This window comes from Podarcis bocagei (genome assembly GCF_964188305.1).
Source record: "Podarcis bocagei genome assembly, chromosome: 15".
Classification (NCBI taxonomy): domain Eukaryota; kingdom Metazoa; phylum Chordata; class Lepidosauria; order Squamata; family Lacertidae; genus Podarcis; species Podarcis bocagei.
The window spans coordinates 21,628,193-21,653,215 of NC_138141.1; the positions used below are offsets into that span (position 1 = coordinate 21,628,193).

At 45.1% G+C, this 25,023-nt stretch overlaps 2 protein-coding genes across 5 annotated transcripts in view; one reads left to right on the top strand and one right to left on the bottom strand.

The window, feature by feature from the left end:
• Nucleotides 1–93: 93 nt before the first annotated feature.
• Nucleotides 94–12,858, bottom strand: DRC12 (dynein regulatory complex subunit 12 homolog). 4 transcript variants are annotated; one of them, XM_081172755.1, is made up of 8 exons: nt 12,381–12,855; nt 7,194–7,475; nt 6,883–6,966; nt 6,456–6,512; nt 4,422–4,541; nt 1,960–2,052; nt 1,093–1,223; nt 94–348 (listed from the first exon to the last, which is right to left on the bottom strand). In XM_081172755.1, exons 3-8 carry the CDS (start codon nt 6,944–6,946, stop codon nt 220–222), a joined length of 594 nt encoding a protein of 197 aa, XP_081028881.1. In that variant the 5' UTR covers nt 6,947–6,966; nt 7,194–7,475; nt 12,381–12,855; the 3' UTR covers nt 94–219. The 4 variants fall into 4 exon arrangements, with proteins under 4 accessions (XP_081028881.1, XP_081028882.1, XP_081028883.1 ...); XM_081172756.1 differs by having other exon boundaries at nt 11,425–12,855; XM_081172757.1 differs by lacking the exon at nt 1,960–2,052 and having other exon boundaries at nt 12,381–12,858.
• Nucleotides 12,859–13,171: 313 nt separating this feature from the next.
• Nucleotides 13,172–25,023, top strand: part of CBL (Cbl proto-oncogene) — a 48,758-nt gene continuing 36,906 nt past the window's right edge. The window contains exons 1-2 of the mRNA XM_081172498.1: nt 13,172–13,535; nt 24,402–24,649. Of these exons, the coding sequence (XP_081028624.1) occupies nt 13,389–13,535; nt 24,402–24,649 (395 nt within the window). The 5' untranslated portion in view covers nt 13,172–13,388. The remainder of the gene's footprint in view (nt 13,536–24,401; nt 24,650–25,023) is intronic.

The following is a 25,023-nucleotide window of genomic DNA, read 5'->3' on the forward strand; positions in this document are numbered from 1 at the left end:
GTTAAAATTAACCTCTGTTTAGAATGACTGCTGCTAAGGGTAGGCCTTCCCCCACTACAACAGAAAAGGTTAGTCACAGAAAGGCACTCTGCATGCGCTCAGACACACTCTTTATTATTCCTCCACATTTGGGGGCTGATAGAAGCTGAAGTCACAATATCAAACCGAGTTGAGGATTAGGTAGGAGGTGGGTGGCACATGCTCTGATGACCTCTCCCTTCAGATGTACAATGGATTAAGACCAAAGTCCTTCAGCTGGTGCTTATAGTCCATGTGGATGACAGTAGCTTCCTTCTCCCAGGTGAGCTTGGCACTTTGCAGTTTGGAGAGGACGCAGTCCAGGCTACCCTGCGGAAAGGGGAAGTCAGAGGCAGGATGAGGGGTGCGTTTGGCACCAAGGGATGGTGACCAAAAGTGTGGCATCCTTCCAGTTCTGTAGCTGCACACGACTGAACAGCTGCTGCTGCAGAACAGCGAGAATATGTACCCAAGAATTTCATGTTTGGACACAACAACACTCAGAATGCTGGAAGCAAGCTTCTGAGTTGCACAGAACACTTCATCGGGCATGTTTCAGAGCAAACCATTATTATTTTTTACCACTTGATTTCTAAAGGTGGCTCTATTTCAATACAGTGGTACCTCTAGATACGAACAGGATCTGTTCTGGAGCCCCATTCGCATCCAGAAACAAACGTAACTAGCGATGGCACGTCTGCGCACGCACATTGCTTTTCGCTGCTTCTGCGCATGCCATCATTTTGAGCATCTGCGCATGCGCAAGCGGCGAAACCCGGAAGTAACGTGCTCCATTACTTCTGGGTTGCCACGGAGTGCAACTTGAACACGCTCAACATGAAGCATATTCAACCCGAGGTATGACTGTAGTTGGTAAAAGATCAAAGAGACACTACCCTACAGTCTCTGTGTTTGAAAGCAGGCCATGAGCCACAGAAAGGGATGCATGGCACCTAGAGACTCACACCTGTGGAAATAAGACACTCCCTCTCCCTGAGCGTTGGATAATGGCCCACATGCTGAACCCATTATCTCTTCTTTGCAACCTGTGACCCGTCACCCACCCAAACTCACATGCAGGATTTTTTCATATTCTGTCTCCATCTCATCAACCTTGCGCTGCATCTCGGCCACGGCCTTGTCCTTCTCTTCCAGCATCCTTGCCTGGTCCAGCTGGCTTTGTAGCAGATCACCTTGGCAGGCAGCTTCAGGGCAGAAAGTGTTGGGCAAGGAGAAAGAGGAGACAAATATGTGTGGGAAGGAAAAGCAGGGAGAGGACCTTCCAAGGCCTCTAGCTAAGTGTTGGAGCTCCGACTTCGCACACAAAAGCCCCCAAAGTCAATCTCCAGCATCTCCAGGCTTTGCTAGGCTTTGCAGTCAGTGTAGCAATGCTGAGCTTGATGGATCAGTGGTCTGACTTGTTATAAGGCCGTTTCTTATGTTCCTAAGGTAGCAGGCGACAAACATCTCAGAACAGAGAACTAAGAAGTTTGGGGGGTGGCATGTGATGGGGCTTGAGAACATCTATTTTCTACTGTTTTTAAGTGGCAAAATGTAGCAAAATGTGCCAGAATGTATTCCCTTAACGCAAGCTTAGAAGGGCTTGTAACAGAATCAGGCAAAATGATTTCCATCTCAAGGTTTGGAGGGTTAAGATTCATCCTCATTCCACCCCCCTACCCCACACACAGATTCCAGGTGCAAAAAGAGAGAGAAAGAGTGTTTGCAAATGAAGAGTATCACTTTTTAACTTGTTTCCCCCCAAAGTCCTTAACTGAAAAATGAACATGGGCAAATAACAGTTGCTACAACCATACCATGTGTGATCATCTCCAAGGCCAAGGGTGTGTGTGTGTGTGTATGAGAGAGAAAGAGAAAGAGAGAGAGAGAGAGAGAGAGAGAGAGAGAGAGAGAGAGAGAGAGAGAGAGAGAGAGAAATACCAAGCTGTGCTTGCAAGTTCTGCGTCTCCACTTCTAAACGATGGATCCGGGTATCAGTCTGGTGCTGAAGCTGCTGGTACTTGCGGATCATCTCTGGAACGCAAGATGGGAGAAGGAAACGATCGCTTCATCCAACACCCTTGCCCTTCATTAACAGGCCTAAGATTTATAGTTGGGATGGAGGAACCTCCAGACATTGTTGGATTCCCACTTGCATCAGCCCCAGTCAACATGGCTAATGATGATGGGAAACCTCTTGAGGGGGGTGGGGGCAGGTTCTCCACCCCTGATTTGTAGCATCAAGTCTATCTGGTTTAACAGAAGGTAAACACGGGGGGAAAATCCTTGCCTCTATGTGCTTACAAGAGAAGTTTTGCCGGGCAGGGAGGGGGGGGGGGAGCAGATAAGAGTCGCAAAGGGTCTGTGTGCAGAATGATATACCACAGTGTTAGCTGCGGAGGGAAACGGTACCTTCATCTGAACTTTTCAAAGCCAACATCCTGTGATTGCATTTTCCTGAGGAAGCGTCTTGCAAAGGCCAACTGGCTCACTGCGTCATGAACTTCTTCTACCCACATCCAATTAATGAAGTGGACAGAGAAAGTGATGTACACAGGCATGTACTACCCTGGTTCTTGAACTTAATCTGTTCTGGGAGTCCGTTCGACTCCTGAAACCGTTTGAAAACCAAGGTGTGGCTTCCAATTGGCTGCAGGAGATTCCTGCACTCAAGCAGAAGCCACAGAAGCATTGCTGGATGTTTGGCTTCCGAAAAACGTTCACAAACTGGAACACTCACTTCTGGGTTTGTGGCGTCCGGGAGCCGATTTGTTTGGAAGCCAAGCTGTTCAAGTATCAAGGTACCACTGTACATCGTGAAGGTGCAACAGAGAACAAAACGAGGAGCAAGGAGTTAAGCAGGGCAGGAATGTGTGCTGATAATTGGGGTACGGGAAAATGAACAATCCTCTCCCTACTAATAGGAAGCATCCCCCACACCCCAAGGCCATGTGAATGTAGCATTTGGAGACTGAGTAAAGTGGCAGGTAGATGCCAGAGACCCCCTTGGAAAGACAATACTGCTGATTTGCAGAAAATCTCACAACTGCACCAGTCAAGTGGAAAGGGAACCGCTGAGTAACGGGTTTGATGCCCAAAGAGGAAAATCAAAATAAGGCAAAACTACTGAGCCCCTTAAGGGACACGGGTGGCACTGTGGGTTAAACCACAGAGCCTAGGGCTTGCCGATCAGAAGGTTGGCGGTTCGAATCCCCGTGACGGGGTGAGCTCCCGTTGCTCGGTCCCAGCTCCTAGCAGTTCAAAAGCACATCAAAGTGCAAGTAGATAAATAGGTACCGCTCCGGCGGGAAGGTAAACGGCATTTCCGTGCGCTGCTCTGGTTCGCCAGAAGCGGCTTAGTCATGCTGGCCACATGACCCGGAAGCTGTACACTGGCTCCCTCGGCCAATAAAGTGAGATGTGCGCCGCAACCCCAGAGTCGGCAACGACTGGACCTAATGGTCAGGGGTCCCTTTACCTTACTGAGCCCCTTGAGGGTCAAAATTGACCCTTGAATGCTGCTTCAAATCTTCTGTTGAAGCTCTTCTCTTCATTGCAGGATCTGGGCACAGCACTCAACTACAGACACATTGCACTTTCAGAAAGTTACTATTTGGGGGTGGAATTCAGTCACATAGCAGCGTATTGCAAGTTGCACAATTCAGGTTGATTGGAAAGTCTTGCACAAGAAACCCACTTCCCCCGAAGACCAGAGTTTTGTGATAAGGAAAGTGATAGGAAGATGAACTGGGGAGTGTGGGGTAATGTTTGCTTTGACATAACGTCACCTAATCTCCCTGCAAACAAATCAGGATGAGTACTGTTATAAGTTTAGGGGGGCAGTCTGGATGGTGCCTGTGGGTCCCTTCCAGACCTGTGATCTTGTATCTGTGAGAATCCATAAGAGGAAACCAGGTGAACCAACCCAACCGGTTCCTTTGTTAAGGTAATGGCCTTGGCTGGCCAGTTAAGTACTGCCATTTACATGTCCAAAGAGGTTGCCTGTTGCCATAGCGACGAGTGGGTAGACCTTTTCCCACCTCACCTGGCTGGATGCCACATTGTCCTAGGAGGGAGAACAAGAGCCCAAGGGGTGCTGTGTATGCATATATTTTGCCTGATGCTGGAAGCTAGAGACATAAGAGACTGGTCTTGCTGTGTGCCAGACCCAAAGTTATGGCTTGGGAAATCTCCCAGAGAACCTGAAGGGTCAGGAAAGATCAAGTTGCACATATGTGTAAATAAAACAATATGTCCTAAAGATACCAGTGTTTCCATTGGCCTTCATTCCAAGGCAGCCAAACTCTGGAAAGGTGAAAGCATCCCTGGAGTCTCTTGTCGCTCAGAGATTGGGGCATGTACAACAATACTCAATGAAGAGGTCATCTGGAAGAGCCCCCCACCTTCATAAATATCTTTTTTGTCCCCTCGAGCCTCCTCCAGTTCTTTCTCTAGATCTAGCAGCCTCTGCTTGAGTCCTTCACCGTCAGCCATCGCCTGCCTGGCCATATCCCTCCGAAGAACTGCAAGTCAGAAGGATAGACACAGCAAACATGCAAATGTATCCAATCAAGGCTTAATACCTATTTTCTCATTTGGCTCCCCAGATCCTTTGTACAAATGATCATCTCCTTTATCGGAGGGCAAAACAACTAAAAGGTGTACCTTTCCTGGACTGCCTTGCTTTACAGTGGTACCTCGGGTTACATACACTTCAGGTTACATATGCTTCAGGTTACAGACTCTGCTCACCCATAAAAAGTACCTTGGGTTAAGAACTTTGCTTCAGGATGAGAACAGAAATCGTGCGGTGGCGGCGCAACGTAAGGGCCCATTAGCTAAAGTGGTGCTTCAGGTTAAGAACAGTTTCAGATTAAGAATGGACCTCCGGAACACATTAAGTACGTAACCAGAGGTACCAGTGTATTTGTCTATATGAATATTTATCTACTGCTATTTCATAGTAACTATAGAGCGGTTTACAATAGTGCATAAAACTAAGTAATAAAAACCATTTTTTTGAAAAATAAAAAAATCTGAATGAAAATCAAACCTCAATTAACTATTGTGGAAAGATGCATTCTTAGTTGCCTACATAAGCATGGTACGATAGAAAGGTTTTTTAAATGAGGGTGCCTGTTGAATGTACCTGTTGGCTGATTATTCCAAAATACTTGGCTGGTGACACTAAAGGCTCCATTTCCTCTTGTGGACAAGTGAGCCTCTTGGACTGCTAATGATCTCAGTGTTTGAGCATGCAAGCTTTTGCGTTACACAGACCTCTCTATACGATAGAAGGGGTACTCTCAATTTCCTATTTATATTGAAATACTGCCCCTCAATAAGGCCAAACTTAGATTCACAAAATGTTTATGGGTATGCGTACCCCCCCCCCAAGAAAAGCACTGTGTTGAGGATTGAACTTGGGGGCTTGCCCATGTTTTGCATGTGCTCTGCTTAGCTGCGTCTGCCGCAATTATAATGCAAAGTATTTAAAAATTACTCCCAGCAGAGTACTCATTTTGGAGCCCTTTATTAAAAGGACTGCGTGGCAATCACGTTGCTTCGCAATGCACTTGGAAACTACTTCTCATTTTCACTTCTCCATGAAAATGCTTGGATTGGTCAACTGAGAAGGGGGTGGATCAGAAAGGGACAGCAGTCCTGCTACTAGCCTGGTCCAGACAGCTGTGCTGGCAAACGCTTGGCGCCTTTGTTCACGGAAGGGTCATAGCTCAGTGGAAGAGCACCTGCTTTGCATGCAGAAGGTCCTGGGTTCAATCCCTGGAATTTCCAGTTAGGGCTTGGAGAGACTCCTTGCCTGAAACCCTGGAGAGCTACTGCCAGCCAGTATACAGTGGTACCCCGGGTTAAGTACTTAATTCGTTCTGGAGATCTGTTCTTAACCTGAAACTGTTCTTAACCTGAAGCACCTGAAGCACCACTCCTGCTGCTGCCGGAGCACGATTTCTGTTCTCATCCTGAAGCAAAGTTCTTAACCCGAGGTACTATTTCTGGGTTAGCGGAGTCTGTAACCTGAAGCGTATGTAACCTGAAGCGTATGTAACCCGAGGTACCACTGTATTGTATTGTGCTGTATTTGTATCCCACCATTTTCCTCCACAGAACTTGAGGTGGTGTACAAGGTTCTCCCCATCCCTGTTTAATCCTCACAGCAACCCTTTGAGGTAGGCTAGGCTGAGAGGCAGTGACTGGCTTCCAAGGTGAGCTTCAAGGTTGAGTGAGAGTTTGAACCCTGGTCTCCAAGTCCTAGCATGTAGACAATAAGATGGATCAACCTTCTGAAGTGGTATAAGGCAGCTTCCTATAAGATTAGCATAGAAAGCTTGGCAGTCCTTCTACCTGACCCTTCCAAAAATGCTGCCTCTGCTGTAACCTCTTAAGGCCTCTGCGCAGTATCAACAAAATCTCCTCACCAAGGTGCTGCTTTAAGGTATCAACCTCCAGCACTGCTTTTCTGTACTTTTCCTCATCTGCGGGGAGAAGGAAAGAGAGAGAGAGAGAGAGAAATTGAAAGACTTCAGCTGGGTACTAATCGCCACTGATACCGAGACCTCCTGCTCGAAGCGCCATTGTTATTATTCATTTAATTTATGAATTGTTTCCTAGGAAGCAACCTGAAGCGCTTTCACAAAACAATGACAGATAAAAGTATTGCATATATAAAACGTCAAACAATTGCGCAGGTAAACACAAAAAGCAGTGGCATAGGTACAAAAACAGTTGAAACAATGGTGTATGTAAAAGGCAGTCTCAAATCCCAAGAGATGCAAGGCACATGGAAATAGGAATTTGCAAGTCGTGGGGCTGCTGGAATCTCCTGCATGCTGCACAAAGCCTTACCTGGCCCAGTGTTTTTCTTCTGCTTTGCTGATTTTTTCCCCTTCCCTTTTTTGGTGGGGGCCATCCTTGCACGTTCTCCACAGCCTGAAAAAGGGAGAAGATGAACGAACATTGTAATATTTTTGGTGCATTCCAACTCCTGACGTTCAAAAACGATCTTAAAACTGGTACTGATGGGGAGATTCCGGAGGGCCATCCTTATACATGAGGCATACATTTCTTGGCAGCAGAGTGAGGGTGGTCCCTGCTGTTTGGGTGGGCAAGTGAACAACTGTTTGTATGGTGGAAGAGAAAGGTGTAGGCAAACATACCTGGGAGCAAAGTGCTTCTTCTGCCTTCCTCCCAGGTTCTCACAAGTTAATCTGTGGGCAGTTAACTAAACACACTTTGCAAGAGTGTCATTCCAAGCAGCCAATGCGCAAGGAGGGGGAAGAGGCGCTGGCTTTCCAGCAAGCCTATCCCAGCTGGCACAGGTTGGGGCTCCTTGTGTCGCTAGGCAACCGTCCTTCTTCGCTGCCATGGTGACCAAAGGAAGCTTGGCAGACACACCGGTGCTCTAGCAAAGGAGGTCTGCAAAATTGCATCCAACTGGTCTGAAAGAAGAGAGGTTGGAGGATTTTCAGGCCCATGTTCAAAACTTCTTTTGCAGAAACAGAAAGGGGTGGGAAGGGAGTAAGAATCCAATAGGCCCCAAATTATCTTATGCACAGAGCTTCTTAGAGCAAACCCATTTCCCCCCATAAAACATTTGGCTCAGCTTTGACACCCAGGTCCTCATCTACAACTGAAGGCTGAGTACATAGAACAAGATTTCCACACGTGCATTGCTGACTTCCCCTCTTCCGCTGCTGAAGTTTAAATTGGAGGATCTTTGGGGCAGGGATCATTTGGGGAGGGTTGTGGGTTTCTTATGATTTTGCTTCTTATGTTACTTTGAGAAATGTTGTATCCCTTCATGTTGCAATTCTACATTTTATTATTATATGTCACCCAAGTGGCCCTGCAACTAAATGTTGTTATTATTATTATTTATTATATTTAATAGCTTCCCCTTCCTCCCAAAGGAGCCCATGGAAGCAAACACATCCGTGATAAAACAGTACAATTAGTGTTGCAATGTAGTTTGCTCCTGTTCAAGCAGATGCAGCCAGCCGCATCTTCTTCTATGGTCCTCTATTCCGTTCCCAGTTCCCCACTCTAACAGCCAGTATCCCATGCCCACTGATCATATACAGTCTTCATTGGACTGCTTGTGTGTGTTGTGTTTTTTTTTGGGGGGGGAGGATATTTCCCCTTTTACTTGCCCCATTTTTTCTGCAAACCTGCAGGTTCCTCTGAGACTGTGCATGGTTGTTGTTGATTTGGCTACATAAATATAATGAATAAATGCATGTACGAAGCTTAAAGGTAAAGGTAAAGGGGCCCCTGACCATTAGGTCCAGTCATGACCGACTCTGGGGTTGCAGCGCTCATCTCGCTTTATTGGCCGAGGGAGCCGGCGTACAGCTTCCGGGTCATGTGGCCAGCATGACAAAGCCGCTTCTGGCGAACCAGAGAAGCGCACGGAAACGCCGTTTACCTTCCCGCCAGAGTGGTACCTATTAATCTACTTGCACTTTTGACGTGCTTTCGAACTGCTAGGTTGGCAGGAGCAGGGACGGAGCAACGGGAGCTCACCCCATTGCAGGGATTCAAACCGCCGACCTTCTGATCAGCAAGTCCTAGGCTCTGTGGTTTAACCCACAGCGCCACCTGCGTCCCTAACCAGGGGCGCCGACTTATAAAAAATATTGGGGGGGCCCATACCGGGGTCCTGCCGCTGGTTCGCTCGGGTAGCCGGGAGAACGCAGTTCGAGGTGGCGGTGTTGGGGAGAGACCCTCGCTCAGGGCGCCACAAGACTTGGCGGCCGGCGGCCTATCTGGGGGGTTTTGGAGCGTATTTCGGCGGAGCGATTGGGGAGGAGGGGGCTTGTTGCCGGATTCTTCAGCTGGGCCGGAGATCCGCTGCTGCGGGTCCCTGGGCCGAGTTGTGAGCACGGCCTGCTGAAGGGAGATCCAGCCGATTGCGCGACGGGGACGGCCGGGGCTCTCCGGCTAGGGCGCGCGGCTGGCTGGCTGGCTGGCTGGTGAGGGAGCAGGTGGGGAGGAGGCGGGGGTCCTCACTCTCTTAGGAAACGAACCCGCGCGCCCGATTGCCACGAAGTCCGAAGGGTGCGTGTGTGGAATTAAAAAGCAAAAACGAGATACGGGCAGGGCAGGCAAAGAGTTTTCCGCAAGAGGATGGAGGGCAGGTTGAAGAGAAAATCACTCAAGATGAGACAGTCAAATCAGCCATGATAAAATGGGCTCAGGATATTGGGTATAACATCATGTTTGAGGACTGGGAAAGGTTATGGACCACCGGAATGAAATTCACGGCATGTAATGCCTTGAAGGAAAATATTATGAAAATGATTTATAGGTGGTACATGACCCCAGTCAAGCTTGCAAAAATATATCACCTGTCTGATAATAAATGTTGGAAATGTAAGGAGGCTGAAGGGACATTCTTTCACCTCTGGTGGACTTGTCCAAAAGTGAAGGCCTTCTGGGAAATGATCTATAATGAGTTAAAAAAGGTATTTAAGTATACCTTTCCCAAGAAACCAGAGGCCTTCCTCTTGGGCATTGTTGGCCAGAAAGTGTTAAAGAAGGATAGAACTTTCTTTATGTATGCAACTACAGCAGCAAGAATACTTATCGCAAAATATTGGAAGACACAAGATTTGCCCACACTGGAAGAGTGGCAGACGCAATTGATGGACTACATGGAACTGGCTGAAATGACTGGCAGAATCCGAGATTTGGGAGAAGAAACAACGGAAGAGGACTGGGAAAAATTTAAGGACTATTTACAAAAACAATATAAGTTGTATGAATGTTAAAAATTTACACGATTCGGAAACTATAGCTTCAGCAATTAGATTTGGGAAACAGGAAATTATATTTTAAGTAAGAAAAGGTCAAAATCTAAGGTAATACTATGTTTAATTTAAGATATAAGTAACTGATGAAAAGTATGTTAAATTTAGAGGTATAGTATTTGAAAAGTACAAAATAAGGTACGAAACAAGGTAATAATTTGCTGATATCTTTATTATAAAGAATGCAGGGTAAGGGAGATGCGAGGAAGTCCAGTTAGTTATATAAAAAATGTGTTGAATGGTTGGTTTTCTTTTCTTCTTTTTCTTGTTCTTTTACTTTTTTCTTCAGTGTATGTTTCTAACTTTGTATTTGAAAACTTAATAAAATATTTATTAAAAAAAAAGAAGAGAAAATCCTTTCGCTTTTCTGGGGCGCAGGGAAGTCTCAGAGCCGGAGGTTGGGGAAGGGACCCCCTTTGCTCTGCCCTCTTCTCCCGTCTTAGATTCGCATGGGGGTCCCCGCCCGAGCTTGCCTGGCCACCGGGCCACACAAGGGCCGCGCTCTACGTGGCGCACCTTGCTAGCCGCGCAGCTGTCCTCCGCGGCTGCGGAGCGGCCCTGCGCCGGTGCCCAGCCCCTCTGGGCGCCCGCTGCGCTGCCAATGACAAGCGGGCGACGTCGCGGGCGGGGAAGGCGTCGCTTTCTTTCCCGATCCTGCATCCTCCCAGTCTTCCAGCCCTTTTTTGGGTTGGAAGCTCGTCTCGTTCGCCCTTCTCCTTTCTTCACCCTGCGCGCAATTTTCCTCCCTCGTCTCCCTCCCCATTTCTCCTTCCTTCCTGACTGACTGGCGGGCTCTGGCTCGGGCTCGGGCTCTGGCTCGGGCTCGGGCTCCGGGTCGGGCTCTGGCTCGGGCTCGGGCTCCGGGTAGGGCTCGGGCTCGGGCTCGGGCAGCCACAGCGTCGGCGGTGTTGGCGATCGGCGCGCGGGGGGATGGCCCTCCCGGGGGAGCCGGCGCTGCTCAATGGGGTTGCCAAGGAGACAGGCCGGCCGCCCCCTCCCCCGGCCCGGCGCCCCCCGCCGCGCCGGTGCCCTATAAAAGCCGCGGACGCGCCAAGCGTCAACAGGCAGAGCCAGCGCGGCGGCGGCGCTCTGCTGGAGGGGCGCTCGAGATTATTGGGGGGGCTGAGCCCCCCCAAACGAATTATTGAGGGGGCTCGGGCCCCCTCAAGCCCCATGGAGTCGGCGCCTATGTCCCTAACAAAGTACAAAGCTTACCACTCAGCAAATGAATTTGCTATTAGTATCTATGATACTTCTTGTCTAGTTGCTTTCAAAATAGCCAACATGGTGCCCTCTGGATATTGGACTACAATTCACACTAGCAGCAGCAGCCCTCATGGCTAACGGTCTGGTAAATGAGGAGAGCCCTGCATTGCCTATCCCTGCTTTAGAAAGTTCAGGGAGGCTCAAGTAGGGTTTGCAGGCAATTCCCACACTGGACACAGTTGCCAATGTCATGACTGTATCCATCCTGTGATGCCTGAGAGCAGCTGCCAGTCAGAGTAGACAATACTGGGTTAGATGAACCGCTAGTTTGGCTCAGGAAGGACTCTGCACTCTGCAGCTATCTTCTACTCACCAAAATTCCTGATCAGACCAGGCTAGGTCCACACACTTAGCAGCTGAGATCACAGCTAGAAAGCATGACATAGCCAATGTGGACTGATGGTTATGCGAAAACAGCACATCATGTGGCTACAGGAGAAAAGGGAAGTGCCTGTCTGCTCCCTTTTGAACTTGCTACATGGGAGGTGTTTTGTTGTTGTTGTTTGCTTCCAGTGGGGTCTCAAGTTCAGATGTGGGGTGAGGACCACAAAGGCTCAGTGAGAAAGGGCATGACCCCTGCCAAAGCTGCAGGATCCAAAGTGGAGAGATGCAATACCAGGAAGGCTGCTTCACTTGGTGCTACAGCTCCAATTCATGAGACGATTTCCAGAGTTTGTGATGTTTCAACAGCTGGGTGCTGCATTTTAGGGCTGATCTTTGACCCCTGAGGTTATGCTGGGGTTCTGCAATTTAAGTCTATGAGTCGTGGGAGTTTCCCCCCTTTGCCACAGAACAGCCTTCTTCCTCACCCTCTTCCTGTGGGGTAGTCTCTAAACAGGATCTTCTGTTGGATTGATTCCTCTTAGTTGTTGGTAACGTTAATGACTCACTTATTTCAAAAGAAAAAGGCTTCTCTCCATTTCTGCTTTCCGATTTAAAGGAGTGTATTTAGTTCCCTTATCTGCTGCGGAACAGAGCCCTTTACTACTCCCCAAGTCCCTCCCTTTCCTTGGCACAAATACTCTTAGTTAGGTTTTCACAACTTTGCAAAGAAATCGATTTCACATGCATGGTGTTGTAACTGCATTCATCTTTAAGGAGCTAAAAACAAAGGGGTCCCAGCAAACCACCCATTGCATCTTTTATTTGCATGCCTGTCCAAATCTCTCCCTTCCAATGCTGGGCATTCACTGCCTCACGAGGTAGTCTGCCAGCTGGCTCAGGTTCGCCAGCTAGGCTTCCTTCAAGAACCCAGGCATCAATCCTTACTTTTATGAAATTTGCATAACTTTGCATATGCCTGTATAGCATCCATGAAGTGCTTCTCCCGGGTCTCGGAACTTTTTTACGGTGCTCGCCGCGTTCCCAGGAGCCTGCGGCAGTATTCCGGCCAACGTTGCCCAAATCCATCATGGCCACTCTGTTGGCCTTTTCGCACTATTGCGCATGCTCGGCCTCGCTCCATCTTTGACCATGCGCAGCAGCCGGCACACTGAACTAAACGCCAGTGAGAGAAAAGCCAATCAAGGCGGGACTATGCTAATAAGGCCCTAGTTGGGCGTGGCCTCTTTTTCCTAAGTGGGCCGGTTTTCCTCTTCCCTTCAGCGTTGACAGTCGGGAGCGCGTGTCACCCAACGTGCGCGCTCACGGTACTAAAGAAGAAGAAGAGAGCTCGCTAAGAACGAGCCAACCACTTTTAAAGCCGCCTGCTCGGTCGCGCGCCTAACTCACCGCGCGCTCACGAAACATACTGAGACCTCCGCCGCCCCGCCCCTCGCCCATCCCCCTTCGCTGTTTGGGAGGGGGCGCTCTGGCCAATCAAAAACGCGACTCAACCCTAGGGGCGGGCTGTTGAAAACGAGCGGCCCAATCAGTACGCACCTCCCCTCAGGGAGCGTTTCTCCCCTCCTCCACACACACACTCTCTGCTTTCCTCCCACCCTCTCCACTGCCACAGCCAATCAGAGCGCCCCGCCGGGGGAGGCTCGCGATCCTGTCACGGTGGGGCGGGGGTTTAACGCGCGCGCCTCCCCCTCCGTCGCGCGCAACCTCCTCCTGCCTTCCTGCCCGCCCGCTTCCCTTTTTCTTCGTCAGTCGGGCGCGTCCCCGGCGCTCCTGGAGCCGCCTCCCCTTCTCCTCCGCCGCCTCGAAAGTCGGTGGCCAAGCCGGGGAAGGAGCGGCCTGGCGGAAGGGACTTGCCTTAGCCGCCCTCCGTCCCTCCCTCAGCCGGAGCCTCCGCCGCCGCCGTTGCCCCTCTTCGCCGCCGCCGCCGCCCCCATGTCGGCCCCGCTGAAGAAGGGCCCCGGCGGGCTGATCGGGCTCATGAAGGACGCCTTCCAGCCGCACCACCACCACCTGGGCCCCCACCAGCCCGGCACCGTGGACAAGAAGATGGTCGAGAAGTGCTGGAAGCTCATGGACAAGGTGCGAGGTCGGGGGGGGGGGCTGGGGCGTGGCCGCGGAGGGGGCAGAAAGTGGGGCGAGGCTGGAAGGGGGTGCAGAGGCAGAGAGGGGTCGGGGGGTAGGGCGAGGACGTGGGGAGGGGTCGTGGCCGCTGACGACGGTAGCATTGCCATCCTCCTCCTCCTCCCCATGTACCGTTGGATTCCAGGTTTTCTTGCGACGCGATCCTGTGCTACGCAAGAGTAGGTGTGTTTCTTCACTCTGATTCACTCTGTCCGGAGGAATTGCGAGGGCAGTCAATCGATTGCTAACAGCTCGGTCGGGGGGGGAGCCGCTTTATTAGCATAATAATACTAATACTAATAATAATAAATAAATGCGAGTTCAGCTGAAAAAACTGGGTTGGCTCAGTCAAAGTTCAGGAACTGTTAAAGGGTTAGCGTCACTGTCAGCGTCATTTATGAAGGGCCTAATATGTGCTGATCCCTATACAAAAATAATAAAGTGCAAGTCCCTTCCTGTAGGCTCAATCTCTCCATTTCACCTCATCAAGGCCTTGTGGGAGGTTCATTGACCATTTGTAATGTGGGACTGCTTTCCGGTGTGGGTTATTGTCTTGTTAAAAAAATTTTTAACAGCACTTAGTCATATTAGGCTTTTTATAGGTAATAGATGAGATGGGATAATAATTGTAAATCACTCCAGAGCAAAGAGATTTTATAGTCTGTTTTGCAGCTGTCCATTGGAGAAGAAGGGTGAGGCTGGATAGATCCAGGCCGGCTGACCTGGGAAAATTAGGAGCTGAGGGGCAGAAGTGGAAGTGATGGGCCAGAATGAGAGCAGTGAGGCAGGTAGGGCTGGAGAGAGGTGCTTAGTGTTGGCTTAGTGTTGGCATCAGTAAAGTAAAATTTAGCAGCTGCCATTTGATAAAATGTTTGAGGTGACATACAACATACTTATTGCATATGTACAGTGGTACATCGGATTAAGAACTTAATTCGTTCTGGAGGTCCTTTATTAACCTGAAACTGTTCCAAACCTGAGGTACCACTTTAGGTAATGGGGCTGCCGCTGTGCCACCACCGCACAAATTCTGTGCTCATCCTGAAGCAAAGTTCTTAACCCGAGGTATTATTTCTGGGTTAGCAGAGTCTGTAACCTGAAGCGTCTGTAATCCGAGGTACCACTGTATTGCTATCAGCATACTTCAGCTCATTACAAAGTGATGCAAGCCATGGTCCTTGAGGAGTTGAGTAGTGTAAAGCAGGGGGAGAAATTGGGGAGGGGTGAGGGAGAGGCAAAAGTAACATGGAATGAATGCAAGCAAGTGGGCAAATCCAGTTGGAGCAGGCGTTTTCTGCTAGCTGATGAAAAGGACTGGAGCTGGGTAGACTAAGGTAGTGCATGGCTTGACCTGTGGAGAGGGAGATGTGATGTGGAAGGGGTTGTAAGGGCCCCAGTGGTTGACAGGGAGTTGGAGGGTAGTTTTAAGATTGCATGCTGAGTTGGAGGAAGAAGTTGAAGAAGGGCCTGCTGTAGAGGGCTTAGATTGATGCTCAAGGCAAAGGATTGATGGAATAGGAAGTGGCTGAGCTTGAGCTGGGAAATGGATTTGGAAGGCTGAAGGACCATGGGGAATAGGTAGGATGGATCATTTAGGAGCATAAAATGATTGGCTCCGTTAAAGCAGCTCAAGTTCTAGCTCTCTATAGCTTTTTTCCATGTTATTTCCCCTATTTTAATGAAACCATCACAGAAGTTTGCTCAGACTTCCTGATTAAAGGTTTCAAAATAACAGTTCACATTCACAGGATAGCAACTATGTTTGCTGACCTTAGTGTCATTTTTTAGGAGAAATGTGCCTAAAGGGTGAAGGACGGGAGCAGTAGAGGAACAGGACCTTCCTGCGTAGTTCTTGGGCAATGTGCTGTGAAAGGGTAGACTTGCCCATTTGCTTCTAGGCCTGCTCTGAACCCTCATGAAGGCATGTTTAGAGTGCTACAAAGCTCAAACCGTTTGCTAGACAGGAAGTTGTTTATTGTGATATCATGGCTCAGAGCAGTAGAGTAGCACAAAAGAAAGCTTTGCAGTCTTGAAAGCCTTCATAATCCTACTTTGGAAGCATGCACTTGTGCTAAACTATGGGAAACTGGAGCTTTGAAAGATGCTCCAGCTTTTGTAGGATTTAGACCAGTCTCTGTGTTCTTGATCTTTCCAGTATAATACATCAATTCATTTGACTGTGTTCTATTGATTTGTCAGGTAGTCATTACTGCTGGACTTTGGATTCTGGTGTAGTTTGACAAGTGTGCCATTAAGTTGTGGTAGATGGAAAATACAGATAAAAATAACGTTAAATATTTAAAAATCTTTTTATCAAGTGGATGTGGTATTCCAGCTCGTGTGATCAAGATGGCTGATAAAACAGAAGTTGCATTAATAGGTTGCATTAGTTTTAACACAAAGGACATGCTCACAAGTTAGCATATTGCATGGTCCTGAGTACTCAAATAGTCAAGTTTTATGAAACCACTAGTGTAATTTGGGGAGGATGTAAATTTATAAAATTATGCCTGGCATTGAGAAAGTGATGTTTGCTCCCTCTTTCTTAATATTAGAACCTGGGGTTATCCAGTGAAGATGAATGGCGGGAGGTCCAAATACAAATGCAAGTATTTTTTCATAGACAAATTCCTGGAGGATATGACTGTCAATGGCTGCTGGTCATGGTGGCTTTATGCCATCAACAGAATCAGAGGCTGTTGAACACCAGCTTTTGACCTGCTTTTGATTATCATAAAGACATCTGGTTGGCCACTGTAGGAAATAGGATGCTAGACTTGATTAGTCTGATCTAGAAGGGCCCTTCTTATGTTCTTGCAGTATGGTACTGTCTCACAGATATGCCTGAGCAAAATAAGGCTTATTTTGCTGCCAGAGTATATGAGTGGAAATATTAAGTTTATATAGATTTGAGCTATAAATGAATTGAAAACCATATACTTTTCAATACATTGTATTAGTGAGATAAGAATAAATATATTTGGAAGCCTGTTGTAAATTACTTCAGAATATGTTGTCATTTACTCTTTCCTCCATGAAAATGATATTCATTGCTGTGTAGATCCCATCATAACTGCTTTTGAAGCATATAGCTACCACCTCTTCTTTTCCACACAACAGTTATATGTAGCCTTGTTAATGGCTTTCTTTGGGTCCAGAAAAGGAAGTGGGCAGTGCATAGAATTCTAGAGGTGGAGGAGCTCAGGAGGACAACTAGAAAATTCTCAAACAGGAATGGGCATGTGTCAGAAGCCATCTGAATACAACCACTCAAGCATTTTTATGGTGTTGTATAGGATTTATCTCAAGATGCAATCTATGGCTGCTGTACCAGTAGCAGTCCCACTGCATTCAGCATGCCTAGAACTGCTGTCTTGATTTAACTCATCTCATCTCATCTCAGCTATCTGCCAATCTCCCATTCCCACCACCCTTCTGAGTAATACCCCTCCCCACCTTCTCAATATATAGAAGGATCTGGCAACTTCTGTTTCAGTGTATCTGAAGAAGTGTGCATGCGCACGAAAGCTCATACCAAGAACTAACTTAGTTGGTCTTTAAGGTGCTACTGGAAGGAATTTTTTAATTTTGATTTAACTCAGCAGCTTATGGGAAAAGAAGAGTTGCACACCCCAGTTCCTGTCCCCGTCCCCCTGCCGGAGATCAAGCAGTGATTTTGGCACCCAATGCAGAGAGGCAAAACTGATTTGCAAAGTCTACAATTGAGTTTTAAGGAAATTTCTTCCTTTACAGAATGTGTGACACTATCAGCTGCTTATGATTTGCCTAAGTGTTGAAATCTGGGAGTTAACTGACTTGCACTGCTAACAGATTTTGAGCAATGATTCTCTGATGCAGGAATTCTGCCTTCTAATGAAGGTAAAGGTGAAATGAACTGGTACTTCGGGTTAAGTACTTAATTCGTTTCGGAGGTCCGTTCTTAACCTGAAACTGTTCTTAAGCTGAAGCACCACTTTAGTTAATTGGGCCTCCTGCTGCTGCTGCACCGCCGGAGCGCGATTTCTGTTCCCATCCTGAAGCAAAGTTCTTAACCCGAGGTACTATTTCTGGGTTAGTGGAGTCTGTAACCTGAAGCGTATGTAACCCAAGGTACCACTGTATATTGTTTTATTCCTTTCTAACCATTTGTATATTGCATATTATTAGTAGGAGTATTTTGGTATATATTAATGTAAATACATATTTTGGTCAACATTGTTCCTCAATACTGTTAGTGTGTATATTATTATTATTATTATTAATTTGGTTGATATGATTGTCAAAACAGTAATAAATGATGACCTAGCTGCTTATAGAGAATCCTGATCACCTTGTGACAGATGCTTAAAATTAATTCCTCTCAAACGCTGTAATCTAATTGAGAAAAAAAAATATAAGTAGTAGCCTATAACTTTAGCTGCCCATTACAGTTGTAGAGAAGGGATACATGCTATATTCATTTCTGCATAAGTAAATAGTTTTCTGATGGAAATCTTAATGCTTACCTAGACTAAAGAAGAGGAATTTGTTCCGCAGTGATAGTCACCACAGCTGCTTTGCATTGCTTAATAAAAAATGGGAAGTGTGACTGGCAGATTGACAATTCCCTTTTTGCTAGTTGAGTTTTTCCATCAAACTGGGGTGACCAAGAGATATTGTTGGTTAACCCTAGGTATGGCACAGAGCTGACATGTTTCAGAATTAGATAGGTAGCCGTGTTGGTCTGCCATAGTCAAAATAAAAAAAAAATTCCTTCCAGTAGCACCTTAAAGACCAACTAAGTTAGTTCTTGGTATGAGCTTTCGTGTGCATGCACACTTCTTCAGATACACTTTTCTCTGTGTATCTGAAGAAGTGTGCATGCACACGAAAGCTCATACCAAGAACTAACTTAGTTGGTCTTTAAGGTGCTACTGGAAGGAATTTTTTTTTTATGTTTCAGAATGTTACTCATAAGCACATGCGTTGGAGAAATGTAGCTTGCAGACTCTAGGATTCCCCTAGGAAGAAAACTTCAAAAGGGGGAACAGTGAGATGAAGGCTATGTTTATGCCATAAATTAGCTGTAATCTGATTTTGATCCAGTTCAGCTGTTGTGGCTTCCTCATGGAAACTTGGGAAATGTAGTTCTGGAAGGCAGAAAGGATAATTCTGTTAGAAGTTCCTAGTCTTTTCCCATAACATCTGTTCTGAAGATTCCTTATGAGAAGTCCTGACATGTGCTGGGCTCTGACCAGCCCACATATTAAACATCAAGAGGCTAGGAGAATGCTTGAACTTCCTACTTGTATTTCCTAGCAGTGGGTTTGTCTTCCAACCCATCACTCATTCAAGTCATTTTCAGTATGCTTGTGTTTCTCTTTCCTACAATTTGTTTGAGTTTAGAGTACTGAGGACTGTTGATGTTATACTCTCTTTCTTTTCTCTATTGCTTTCATTGGAAGTTTAGCTCGAAGGATATTGCAGTCCTACTTCCTGTCCTTTACTTTGATCTGCTTACCTCCAAACCTGCTGTAGATGTTGCTGGTGACAGCTGAGCTTTCAGTCTCTGTTTTGCCCTAGTTAAGCTTGAGATTAATTTGGTGGAGGGTGGGTTCTTGCCTGTAATTTGTATACAAACCCTTTTATAATTAATTTTACAATCCATTTCACAGGCTCAGTGGAATGGCAAGCTTGTTAAATTGTCTTTTTTAAAAAATCCTAAGGCTACAATGTGAATCATATGTGCTAGGGACAAAGTATCCATTGGACTTCAAGTATTGTAAATATGTTTAAGTTGAGGTACAAGTATTTTAACACCATTGTATATTGTGTGATATTCTTTCTAGTACTTCAGGTTTTTACCTTCTTAAAATGTAGATCCAGATAGGCCAGTGGATTTCTACATTCTTGAATGAAAACATATTCATGTTCCATTCCTTAAATAACATCAGAGATCTGACCAAATTAGGCTGATAATTGAGACAATACTCTATAGTGCACTTTAGTTACATTGCTACTTTAGGTATTAGTCATTTTTACATGGTATTCTTTAATGTGGTCTATCAGTTACTGATGGCAATCAACTAAAATTGTTTGCTACAGCCAGTAGTCAGTTTAAATATTAGAACATCCATGTGGAAGTAGACAAAATTTTTACCTGTATTTGTGCATCACATGGTGGCGATAACATGTTTTAGACTGCAAAGTGAGACATTTTTCTATCTTAAGAAACTCTGTAAAGTATGAGATACACTGATATTAATGTGTATTAATGGGGAAAGCTCCTTAATCCCCCACTTCAGCCACTGTGCTTATAGTGCATTGCACATCTGTCCTGCATACTTCTATGTTGGTGAGCTTTCACTATGTTTGGGGGCTAGTACAAGAGGTGAAAGGTTTTTTAGATGTTTCCACTGTGTGTCATGCTGACATGGGTCAGGCCTCCATGTGAGGTGCAGATTCTGTCATAACTCTGAACCTCTTGATTAAATGCTTTGTTGTACTTTTCCTGCCTGAATAGTAAGCAAGTCATTATCTTTATTCTGCCTGTAGCTATCCTATATATTTTCCTAAGATAATGTCAGGGGAACTGTTTTCCTTGGCTTGATCATGCTTGTAGTTTGCCTGCATTATGTGTGGCGATTAAAGCACATTTTTAAGAGTATAAAATGTGAACAGGAAATACATAGTTCCATATTTTGGCTGCAGGTGATATATTTTAACTTAATGATGCTGTTTATAATTAGGAGTTGAAACATAAATTACAGTAGAATAAAGCAGAAGTGTAGCACATGTTGGTATTTGGGGGAAAAACCTGTAGAAAGTCTGGGAGGTTTTGAACTGGAAAGGAGGAAAGACTACATAATAAGCTGTTGCAGAAGAATGATCTGAGCTTAGACAATGAATACTTACGTGGGTGTGCAGCAAGCATTTCCATTGGCATGTTAAATACCTTGAAGGGTAGTTTATTTGCTAAGAATTCAATGAAGAATAGTTACCAACAGGGAAGCAGCAAAGTGGTGTGCCTATTGTGATAAAACCTAATGGCAGGTGCCTTTTTCCTGAGCAGGAAACATTCCAAAACTGCCTGTTTTTGGTTCTGTGGAGAGTGTTTTTTAAAAAATGATAGCCAATAACTGGGAGAAAGTGTTCTAGTTACAGGTAGGTAGCTGTGTTGGTCTGCCGTATTCGAAACAAAATAAAAATATTCCTTCCAGTAGCACCTTAGAGACCAACTAAGTTTATTATTGGTATGACCAACTTAGTTGGTCTCTAAGGTGCTACTGGAAGGAATATTTTTATTTTGTTTGGGGGAAAGAGGTCCATTTTATTGCCCCTTAGACACTAACCAGTTCAATGTGGCATGGTCATTTATAGCAAAGAGGTTGATTCATTAGATGCATGTGATGCATTAGATGCATACGATTAGACCAAGAAGGCCATAGGTGAGAAAGGTATGTGAAGTGAGGAACAAGAAGGTCCCTCTACCAGTGCATTTGATAGCATGAACCTATGAAAGCTCCTTCCAGATAAACAAAGTAGCTGTAAAATTTCTGTTACAATTTGCTGATATAAGATATAATGGTTTATTCTTTTCAAAATAGACCCCCAACTTTAAATTATGGTTTGTAAACAAGTTCTTGTTAATTCATCTGTTTGTTGTGCCTTATTAAACATTAAATTAGCAACTTGAGGTTGTTTAGTCATGTAAAAATAAACTGGGGTGAGGTGGGGAACCCAGAGTGCCTTTCCGTTTTATGTATTTTTGCTCTGCACACTAGGCATAAAATTAGTTTCGCTGTTTCCCCTTTTTTGTTTGGTTTCCTTAAACCATTGGGTAAGAACTTGTGGGTATTTGTCTCTCTCCTTCTCTCTATCTTTGTTCATCAGACAAAAAGAGCTATGTTGTCAGCCTAGGAAAGGTTTTCAAAATCTGATATTGCCTAATTTTTTAAATTTATTATTTTCAGCTGGAATCTAGCCATATTTGTTACTTTTCCTTCCTGCTGAACAATTAAAAGCCTTCCTTGGACATTTGGGGGAAGGTAGGATAAATTCTCACAAATAATCATGGGAAAACCCCTTGAAATGGTCACAAAGTACTTGCCTACACCATAATTGCTTCTTTTAAATATGTTCACACTTGATGTGAAGAGTTAGCAGACTATGGCCAAGGAACAAATGGCTTCAAAAGACAGCTAAGGAGCCAAAGAGGGAGAATGAATGCAGTGTGTGCTAATTTGCTGGTACGCTGCTGATTTCCCAGAGCTGTGAACATTGCATCTGGCAGTAGTTGTGTTCTGCAAGGGCACACGAAGGGAGCTAAGTTGAAGACAGGTTTTTGTTTTGTGTTGTTCAAGGGGGGATCAAGTCATACATTCTGGTCTGGTTCAGACATAATGCTGAGGCTTAGGATTGATTGGTTGGTTGGTTGATTGATTGATTGATTGAACAAGCTGCAGGGAACTTTGGGCTCCCCTTTGCTTTTGTCTATCTCTTCCAGCATGGTGATGAGGAGCAGCTTGGAAGTTTTCACTTCCATTTTAGCAGTGCTTTAAAACAAAAAGAAAGAAAAAGAAAAAAGGTGTTGGTATTCAACATGAAGTTCTTGTAGTAAGTGCCACACTCAACATTTGGGGATGTGGGGAAGGTTCCTCGCTTTAAATAACAGACTTCCATGCTGCACCATAAACTGATTTGGAAACTCCTCAGGATTTCAGAAGCTCCTTTAGAAGAACTCATGAATTATAGCAGCATGGGGGAGGGGCCATGCTAAGTAGCCTCACCCCACAATTGCACACTGTGTAGCCATGACATTCATACACACATTGAAAACATCTGCAGAGTTGAGCTTTCACACCTGCAGCTGTATATGTAGAGCCTTACCTGTAGTCTGGAAGCCCTAATTTTTTGGGCTTGCCGATCCCATGAACCCCATGAAGGACATCACTTGTACACAGCTGTACACTCAAAGGTTCTCTCCTTGCAAACATTTGTGCTGTATGCAGAAATTCTGGGCAGAGAGCCACTTGGAGTGTGCAACATCAAGCAGGGAGCTAGTTGGTGTGGCCCTGCTCTCTGCTCACAAGTTGATAGAATACTTGAGTTGGTTCTTCTTTGAATGCCATTTTGCCAAAGTGTGTGGCAGGATGCTGTGCAAGAAGTCCAGAGTTCCAGTGAATGCACAGAATTTGCAGTTGTTGAATCCTGGTTGTAATGGTTAATGAGAAAAAAGTACTGCTAGGGATTACACACATCTCATGAAGGTGAATGGTTGTTGATATGATGCATTGATTGTGAAACAAATTGGTAGAAGATGATGTGTGCCAACATTGGGCCAAGCCCATAGTTAGAGCCTGGATAGGACCCATCCATAGTAACAGGTGAAACTCTTGTCCAGAATGGTAACTGCAGTTCTTGTGAAATATCTACGGTCTGCAGAGAGGAAAAGATTTACTCTTTGGGGGCATTCATTGCTGTTGGTGATATCAGACAGATTGCTTGGATTACTGATCCGGTATTTTCCAAATAAAGTCTTCTGTTTGGTTGTTCCAATATATAGTAAATTCTTTAGACTCGAGGAGCTGGGCAAGTTGCTCATTTTAATACTGTACCCACTATAAAGCTATTTGCGGTATCTCAACAAAGTACTGCATTTGGGATGTGGATCAGCATAGTGTTTGTCAGTCTTCTAGAGCTGCATTTAATATGAATAATTGATCAGATATTCAGGTCCATTTCCTTTCTGATAGTTTGGGTGCCAAGTGCCATCAGTGCTTATAGGCGAATCTCACATACTTTGCAGAATTTGACATAGATGGCTACTCTATGGTTGATCTTCTCCACTTTTAAAATGCTCAATCAGTATAAAAGTTTGGGTGTGTACCATATCAGCCACAAACCTTTTGCACAATAACATACATTGATTTAGATGCTCACTAGATTGAGCAAGTCTGCAGTGAGCAGGAGTATCATGTAGTTCTTTCATCACTATTTAAGTAGCAAACAAAAATGAGATGCCCATGATGGAGAGATAAAAGCAAAGTCTGATAGACTGCTTCAGTTTGCTCAGTAACTATTTTTATTAGGTGAGAATGAGAATGTTTATGATCAGATTGATTATTCATTTACACAGCAAAGTTCCTGTGTCTGGTAGAGGATATTGATTCAGTTGAGAGATTGGTCTAGGTTGCACATATTGCTGAACCATAGTTGGCCTGTGTTCCCCACTCCAGCACAGCTGCTAGGAGATCTGAATCATTTGCTTCCATTTTCAACTAACTCCTGTCTTTGGAAGAGGATGATAGTGGAGGGGAAATCCATAAACCCCAGCCCCATGTTTTTCATGTGAAGTAGTTTATTAACTGTAGTTACCATGCTTTTATTCAGATTAATAGTAACCAAGTTGATCTTAAAGATAAAATTAGTATTTCCAATGAAAAAGAGAAATCTTAAATTTTAATCTGATATTTTAAGTTAACAACATCCACTTTTATTCACACTGAATTTCAGCAATATTGTTTTGATTGTAGCTTAAACAATCTTTTTAGATTAGCAGAAAATAACATTAAAGCTAGACCTCTTAAACATACTTCTTGTCTCATGTTTCAGGCTCAGTATTTTGCATGGTTTGAATATAACCTCCTGTAGTGTTGCAACTTGCAAATAAAAATGAATCACATTGTAGGTTGCGGCTTTCATAATGAATATTGAGTTTCTGGGAATTCAGTTAAGCATGTTGACATCTTGGTTGTAAATCCATTTCTTGCATTTGCAAACATGGTGGCACTAGTTAAGCTAGAATCTTACATTTCATTATCCTTGTTCATTCTTTATTTCTAGGTTGTGCGTTTGTGTCAGAATCCCAAGTTGGCACTAAAAAACAGTCCACCCTACATTCTAGATCTGCTTCCTGACACTTATCAGCATCTGCGAACCATCCTGTCACGCTATGAGGGGAAGATGGATACTCTAGGAGAGAATGAATACTTCAGGGTGTTCATGGAAAACCTGATGAAAAAGACAAAACAGACCATCAGCCTCTTTAAAGAAGGAAAAGAGAGAATGTATGAGGAGAATTCCCAACCTAGGTAACGTTTTGTGTTCTTAATCACTTGTAGTATTAAAATCTAAGTGGGTTGTTGGAGAGCACTCTTGAAACTCTTCTTATTTCTGTGGTTCTTGGGTTCTTATGAACTCTTATGGTTTCTTTCAGAACCTAATGTTTCTCTGGAAGTTCTTGACTGTAAGTTGGGCTTGCTATTTTGGGTGATGTCTTGTTGGTGAAATCGATGGTATAATTTCAAATAATTATTAAGAACTGGAGGTGGAAGTAGAGAAGGTCTGGAGATGCAGTTAATATTCATGACAGATGCATGTAGCTTACAAGCCTGTTAACACGCTGGAGAATTTATGTTATATACAGTACATGGTTAATGTTTTGCTTTAGCATTCATAGTATTTT

Bases quoted from the DNA above. Each gene is read 5' to 3' on its own strand.
- DRC12 (XM_081172754.1), bottom strand. From the start codon at position 7,099: ATGTATGCCTCATGTATAAGGATGGCCCTCCGGAATCTCCCCATCAGT. The intron at 1,224-1,959 runs GTATTTCTCTCT...TCTGCCCTGAAG, and splicing joins GAACTTGCAAGCACAGCTTG to CTGCCTGCCAAGGTGATCTG. The intron at 349-1,092 runs GTGAGTTTGGGT...CCCTTTCCGCAG, and splicing joins AATATGAAAAAATCCTGCAT to GGTAGCCTGGACTGCGTCCT.